The sequence below is a fragment of the Acanthisitta chloris genome, unplaced genomic scaffold (genome assembly GCF_000695815.1).
Source record: "Acanthisitta chloris isolate BGI_N310 unplaced genomic scaffold, ASM69581v1 scaffold6368, whole genome shotgun sequence".
In the NCBI taxonomy this organism is placed as follows: Eukaryota; Metazoa; Chordata; class Aves; order Passeriformes; family Acanthisittidae; genus Acanthisitta; species Acanthisitta chloris.
The window spans coordinates 6,372-14,572 of NW_008687474.1; the positions used below are offsets into that span (position 1 = coordinate 6,372).

Below are 8,201 nucleotides of genomic sequence, written 5' to 3' on the forward strand. Positions count from 1 at the left end.
AAAAATGATATTATTTCTTCTGGTCATGAAGTGATGTTTTTCAGCCCTGCTTCTTTAAAGGTCTAGAGATCAGGAGCATTTACTGAAAGCTTACAAACAAAGATTCACATGGCTGTGAATAAAAAATGATTTTATTATCTCTAATTCTAATGTAGAGCCTTATCCTGCAGCCCCCTTAATCACATAAATAGTCATTATGCATGTGAGCAGTCTGGCTGAGAGGAGTGAGATCTCTGACACATAATGACTGCTGATGGGATCAAGACTTGCAGGATTTAGCCTTTCGTTCTTATTCCAGGCGTGCATAGAAGGTCTGTTGTTCTCTTAAATATGCCCAGTCAGTTTATAGGAATTATCACTGTGAGCCGTGACTCTTCCATTAGCACAGCAGCAGTGAAAGCTGATTTACATCGCTGTTACCACAGCTTTGCGCTGACACTGGCGGTAATAAAAGTGTTGGAGAAGCACTGGGAGAGCTACTGGTTGTGATGTGACTGCGCACGCGTTCAGCCTCTGCGAAGACGTCCAAGTATTAATGTTGTGACACTCTCCTTCCTCTTGCCTTTTTAATTTGTTAGGCGGTGTTTTGTTATTTTGATTTTTAAAGTCCTTGGAGCCAAATTTGTTTTTTAGATGCACAACCCTTCACACAGTGAGACCCCATGACAGCAAAAGCCCCGGAGAATGACTGCTATACCAACACTTAATACTACTAGTACCATCTGGTGACAAATGTATAGTTATTTCCTTGAAGAAGGAGCATTTTGAACAGGAAAGCATAACATTTATGGGTAGCACAGAATTGATTTTTCATTCTGATTGCTTGAAGAGTGCAATTAAAAAGCAGCCTAACCTGTTGGTTCAGAGGGGGTGGGAAAAGCAGGAGTTAGTTTTTAGCTAAGAGGAAAAAGAAATGCTTCAAGTGTGCAACCAGGTGAAAGGTGTTCGTGTATTTGCTTTCAAGATGCTTTTAAATTATTTGCAAAACGCATTGAGTGTTTGGTCTCAATGTGAACACGCTGTGAACACACACGTACTTGTGTGTGTGTGTGTGTGTGTGTGTGTGTGTGTGCTTAGCTTTATAAACATCTTTCCATTTCTTTGCCTTGGTTTCTCCTCACTCCACCTCCAGATGGCACTGTGAAGCAGAAAAGAAAATTACTGTGAAATAATGAGTCCAATGTAAAGTAAAATTGGAAATTGAATTATAGCTGCAGAAAAAGGACAGTAGCCTTGAGGTCCTGATCAGTCTGTACTCTTATCACTTTTGTTTGCTGTTCCATGTGTTAGGTTACTGCCGAGTTAATAACAGTGCTTTAGCAGTTCAAGGCTTAGCAGAATTGTACTGGACATGAAATAAAGCTAAAATGAATTTGTGTCCAATATCATTGACATTAGTGCTCATTACTTCTCTGGTGTAATGCCTCAAACCATCTAAAATCAATTTTAAAGATTACCCGTTATTTTATAAAGAAAATAAAATACATTTCAAACAGCAACAGAGCTGTAAGTGTAGTGTAATCTCATGAACAGTTAGTTACTCGTGTTTTCGCTGGTTGGCAGGAAACTTTCGAAGGTACAGCAAGAGGAAAATCTGTGAAACTAAATGCCGTCCACAGAATTTAATGACTTGGGTTTTTGCTGGGTTACTTGGTATTAGACACGCAAATGTTAGAATTGCAGAAGTGTGCATCCCCTCATTGTGCCTGGGAAAAACAGTAACTGGAGTTGCTCTACAGTAAGCTCCAGCATGTTATTTTTCTTTTCTTTTTAAGAGGAAGGGAAGAGGAAGGAGAATATTTACTCCCTCGATTACCTAAACTATAAAAGTGGATTTATAGTCTGGAATGATACTTTTACTTTTTGTTTCAATGTTTGCCTTTGTTTGGAATGTGTATTTATCAAGAGTCAAGGCTGAAATCCTCTTTTAGTGGCTGCTGAATGATGGCTTTTCAAACTGTAATCATGAAGCTGTTGCTGTCAAGGTGTGTGAACCGGTAAATTCTGTTTTGAGTAATTTTCACACAGCATTTGCTGGCTTCTTTTAGACTACAAAGAAGTTTTTCTGTTATTAATACACTGCGTGCATTGATTTTACAGATGTCTGTTTGCCATGTTTATTTTTTAGCTAAATTGTGAGAATTTAGATCGTATTAAAAAGGCTTTTTCTAGGTATGAAAGTGTGCTTATTTGGAACTTCAGCGATATCTGGTCTTTCTGAGACTGAATTTCAACTGCACCTGGTAGATCATTAGGGTTGTTGCAGACATTTCCTCATTGGAAGGTGTCAGAGTTTGAATTATTTGGTTGAGACTGTGTGTTTACTTACGCAAGCGAAATGTGCATGCACACAAACATCTCCTGTTTTCGGTTAGGTATCTCTCGCTACTTATTTTGATATGACAGATTTTTATAGGCTTGGATGAAGCCAGAAATCCTTTCGTGTTTATTAAATGCTATTGTAATGTTGGCTACTTTAGAGAACAGTTTTCAGAACATATTTGTGTTTTAAAACATTACAGTTCAAACACGCCATTAATCTTATTCGAGAGAAGGAACTAATCAGTTATACTTTTCATTTTAGTCAGAGAACCTTTAAAATGCAATATTTCTTTTCTGCTCTTACTAGTTCGTACATTAATGTCATCTCTTGTTTCCTATTGTGCAACAGTGACTTTTTTTCAGTAACAACTGTAACCTAAATGGGTAGAAATAGGTAAATATTGACTCTTAATAGTTTGAGTTGTTCAAAGATATTTTAATCATTTTCTGTGGAGCACTGTTTGGCATGGTCATAGGCTCTGACATCTTTATTACATGAGTAAAATTACATGTACATATAAAAAAGTCTCTTGTTCATCATTCTAGGATTTGTGTATTAAAGAATTCCTTCTTTAGAGAAATGTTGAAGAAGAGTTGCATAGCTTTGTTTTTTTCCAAAATAGTGATGATGATCCTCAATTCTCTCAGGCCTTGGAAAAGTATCTCTGCAACTTTCTGTGTTACTGGAATGTGCTGTGTTTTGTTTACTCTCACTTGATATAAGTAGACACTCTGTGCTGAATTTATTTGGAGACTTAATTTAAAATGCACATGAACCAAAGATTAAAATGGGTTTTTTGAAAAAAATAGCTGGAATGAAAGAAAATTTAAGACTCCCTGAAAACTGTTTGCCAGTAAATGAAAACCAGTATTAGCATTTTCATACTAGCTTAAGTGTACACATATTTGTAAAAGCATAAATGATTTTGGTTAGCATTGGCTCTGTTGTTTACAAGTATTCTAAAGTCCTGATGTTACATATGCATGAAGTCTTCTGTCTCTCTGCACACTTCTTTGCTCCACCAAACAAATTGGTGACTTGTAATTTTTAGAAAGGGTTGGAGTTTTTAAAAAAAAACCATAGAGCAAATTTTTGTAAGAGTATATGCCTCCAACTGCCTACAAATCATTAATTTACCCATGTGGTAATAACAGATGGTTAAATGGAAGAAATGTCCTTGAAGTTATTTTAATAGCAGATGTGCCTAACTATTAGCTTCGTGTTTTTACTCACCTAAAATTCCAAATAATGTAATAAGAAAGTAACACGCACCTAATCATTTTAATATGTTCATTACCTTCTGTTCCTGATTTAGGATTCATCTGAAAACTTGAAAGCAGGGCAGCATTTAGAATTTGCTCTTCAGAATATATGTGTGTGTGTGTGTGTGTAGGTTATATATAAACATTTGCTTTTATTTTCCTTTTTCCAGGATCCTCCAAGATGCATTATTGCTTTCAGACAGTAGGCTTCACCTCTTCTTACAGACTCAGCTCAGCCCAGAGGACATGGAGGCTTGTGTATCCGGACAGACCAAATACTCTGTTGCTGATGCAATTCACAAGTTTGCCTCTTTGAACAGTCGTTTTCCTATAGAAGATGAAGAGAGCAAAAAAGGCAAAACCAATGCAGAGTCAGATTCAGAGAGGTGATTTCTGTATTTCCTTACTTTCTGAGATTATATATCCATACATACACACGCGCATGCTTCACTTTTTTTGTTGATGTAATGCTAAGATAATGAAAAAATTAATTGACTGAGATTTTATTGAGCTGTGACAGCTCATCATAGAAGTCTTCACACACACCTCCACACTGAATTAATGAATGCAGTAGAAATTCAATTATCTGCATTCTGATTATGTGAATTTCATTTAGTCAGACTTGAATTATTCGCGTTTAAATTATCTTGCTAAAAAAATATCCAACTGCACTCCAAATGGCTAATTAAAAGTCCAAATTTCCTGTCTCTCTTTGTGACTGGAGATAATTAAAGTTCTCCTCTGTTACTCAGGCTTTGAGTGTGTTGTGAAAACCAATTTCCTCCTTTTATTTTTTTTTTCTCTTCTCCCCCCACCCCGCCTCCCTTTTCTGCAGTTCATCCTCCGGGCTTGGACCTAGTGATGACAGCATTTCATCTGGATGTAAAGCAAGCCCAGCTTCTGAAGAATCGTGAAAAATCATTCCTGTATTGCTATCTTAAGGACAGTACAAAGCAGTTTCTGCTCTGTTTACTGATTATATGTACCACATAAACAGGACTGGCTGGTAACACATACCTAAAAGACCCATCGTTCATACAACCGTTTGTCCTTACAAAATGTTGAAAACAGACCTTGATACTATTTTTTTGTTGATTTTTATTTTTAATGTATCTTGATTCAGGTCTACATGCTACCTATTTATGTCTTTGTGACTATTACAATCTCAGTATTGGGTAAGTCATGCTCTGCTGACATAGGTGGCAGTTAAAATATTTTCCTCAGTGAGTGCATGTGTTGCATCTGAAAAATAAAGTTGATAACTTGATTCCTCATCTTAAAAGTTGCTATATCATATCAAACATATTCAAAGCATCTTTTTGTAATTTGCATCAGAGAAGTTTCATCTTTAGAAGTCATTTGACATTGGTGATGAAATTACACACCCCCCAAGTTACTCACTTTTTAAAGTAGCTCAGCAACATCAGCAAAACAACATTTGTACAAACTATATGCTGCTGACAATTTGAGATATAAATACATCTTCCTCTGGTCTTTCTGTAATGCTTATGGAAAGCCTGGTTTTACCATGCATAAGTACTGAAGGCAAAAATTCTTGAGCATGTTTGGGTAGAAGTTTAGAAACATAAGTAAAAATTACATTATTTCTAGGCTTGCTGGAGATTCTCAGTTCCCAGGGACTTATGGCTACTCGTTCCCAGTGAAAATCCTGGTTCATTGAAACCAATGGCTGAATTTTGAATTGACCTTGCTAGGGCCAGGATTTCTGTTTCACTTTAGACACCTATACTAGAAGATGTCAGGAGAGATGTTCTAGTTTAGCAGCTGAACCTGAGAGTATCTCCCTCTCTGAGGTGATGATAATCACATGGCTATAACACGCTGCATGGACGTGGCCCTCTCCGCTCTCCAGGAGTAACAGGAGCTGCTGATTTCATTGTGGCTGTAGTTAACACGTTGGAATATTGACTTTTTTCACAAACAAAAGGCAGGCTTGAACACAACTTCGTAACCACCAACACTTATTTTGATTAAATGTCAGTTTTGCTCTTTATTGTTCGCAGCAGCTGCGTAGTGTCTTGTCCCAGATTCTGTCAAAGGAATATGTTTCACTGTGGTGTTGTATTTATATTTGACATTTAACTGCTATTAAAAAGAGCTAGGGGGTCTGATCACCCTAGCAAAGCTCCCATTAACTTCAGTGCTGTAGTTACCAGCTAGAAATGGATATAAATACATGCCTTTTTTTTTTCTCTAAGAATTTTGTGGTTACTTTCAAAGGAGCATTTTAAACCTTTGAATTACAGAAACAATAGATTATTAAATGGCCTGCTAATAAGTGGTAGCATAGACATGTGTGGGCATGCTTTTTTAAAGCATCCAGCTGGGAATCTGTGTAATTTCAGAAACATGTTTTAATAGCCTGAGAATAACATCTCTTGGGTAACTACTTTAAGCCACTGTATTTTGTCGATGGTAGCACTTTGGTAAGATAAATATCCATGTTTCTTTTCACTGGGTCTTACTGAATTGCACAAATGTATCTATTCACCTTCTCAGCTTGTGTGTGAGTTAGCAGCAGTGCTATTTTAATGTAAAAGTGATAACATTTAATTAAAGCAACAAGTTATCACCAAAAGTAGCTTTAAAAATTAGCTGTTGTTGCCCAGCAGAGATTTTGATTACTTGACTTTTATTTTTTTTTAAGAGGGCACATTACAAGAAAAATGTTTAGCAAATTTATTTAAAATATGTAAAAGAGAAGGATATAAAACCAAAACCGGCAGTAACATCTGAGAAAGATATTAGTGTTTTTATTTAACATAATGAGGGTTTTTCTTTTGTTTTAAAAGACTGAGCTAAACTATTGAAGCACTTTAGAATTCTGGCCTACTAACACATCCTCCATATCTGACAAAAATTACAGAAACACAAGGTTTGGAGAGCCTTTGTGGCTGTTTTTTATTTTGTAATTCTAGGAGCTTATCTGTGTGCCAGTGAGTGTTTTCCAAATGAAGATGTTTGTGAAATAAATATTTCTTTTCTAATACCTCTATTGTTGTTATTTTCTTCATTGTCCTGTTGAAAAATGCTAAGACTACTATAGCAGAACTTTCTTCTCAGCTTTGACAGAGATTTGTTGAAATATTTATTTTTTGAATGTTGTTTGTGTAGCTAATATTACTGGAATTTTTCTTATTAAAGGGGGAGAAAAAGTGTTCCGTGCCCTTTAGTACATCTCCTTCTTGTGCCAACTGTATGTGACTGCATATAAATACTTTAAGACATTTTGTATTGTTTGGAACATTAAATGTAACTGTTACAAATGTGAATTTTTTTTTTTTAAAAAAAAGGTTTTTAATGTGTTTTGTGACTTCAGTGATTTGGTGATTTTTCAGCACTCTGGCATACACTTTGATCGCTGGTATTTTGATTCTCATTTTTTATTTTGGAATAATGCTGACATTTCCTGCTATTTGGGGTTTTTTTTAAACAGGCTAATATCTAATTTATAAATTAGAAATAGGAATCAGATTGTACTCTATCTAACTGCAATAATTCTGCACTCAAAAGCTTTGCTTTATCTTTTGCTTAGAACTTTATATTCTTGTTTTTATGATGATTTCTTAAAAGCTTTTATGCAATTAAATAAAACAAGTTACTACTTTCTAGCTCATGTTTAAACCTGCCACTGAGGTTTCCTTTATTTCAATATCAATATCCTAATCACTTTATGACTTGTCATGTGTAATTTACTCTTCAATTATCTTTGTAATATCTGTGTATATATACACAGAAGTATACACTGTCTATGTATATATATACACACAGTGTACACACACACACACTGTTGTGTTTGAATTTTCACTTCTTTACATTTTCTACAGAAAGAATAGCAAAAACACCTGACAGGTGAGAAAGTCTTTTAGAATGAAAATTTTTGTTTAAATAGCAATGTAGTTCTATAAGCTTTTAGGAAAATTTATACTCTTAAATGCTGCAAGATGTAACACTGCAAATGTCAGTATCCACATCTTTTTTTGACGTGTGATATGCTGAATGTTTTCCCCAGAAGAATATTTATAATTATTGTGAATTATTAAGACACAGTGTTTGTGACTTGCTCTGTTACAAAATACATGGTCTGGATAAAGTCAGAAGAATAAACATCACACGTTCCTGTGTCGTTTCCCTGTAATTTCAGGACTAGGCACAGGGCTGAGGACCGAGGGCTTTAGCTTTCTTCACAATGTTTTGGCTTTTACAATGTTGAAAAAACGTAAATCAAGAATTTCCAGTCTCGGGCTCACTCTTTTCACTAAGCCTTAAACGCTTTAGGAAAAACACAATTATTCCCTTCTTCGGTGTAAAAAAAAAAAAAAAGAAAAAAAAAGAAAAAAAAAGAACAAAGCTCTATAGCGGGTTAAGTCGCTTCTTTGCCTTCTGGACCAAAACCGCCTTAGCAGTGAATTTCAGTGACCTTGCGAAACAGAACTCGAACTTTCGCCGTCGGGATGGAAACGCAAAAAAGGCATCCGCGGGGAAGGAAGGGTTTTACGAACGGGGGATAGGAAAAGAAACAACGGGGGGGAAAAAAAGGGGAAAGGCAAAGCAGGCAGCATCCCCGACCGCGCTCCCCGCCGCGCCCCGGCCCT

General features: G+C 36.0%; 1 protein-coding gene across 1 annotated transcript in view; it reads left to right on the plus strand.

Annotated features, from left to right (window-relative positions):
• SNX10 (sorting nexin 10) overlaps nucleotides 1-5,823 on the plus strand; it is a 10,840-nt gene extending 5,017 nt beyond the window's left edge. Inside the window, exons 3-4 of the mRNA XM_009080593.1 lie at nucleotides 3,756-3,971; nucleotides 4,421-5,823. Of these exons, the coding sequence (XP_009078841.1) occupies nucleotides 3,756-3,971; nucleotides 4,421-4,499 (295 nt within the window). The 3' untranslated portion in view covers nucleotides 4,500-5,823. The remainder of the gene's footprint in view (nucleotides 1-3,755; nucleotides 3,972-4,420) is intronic.
• The last annotated feature ends 2,378 nt before the right edge of the window (nucleotides 5,824-8,201 follow it).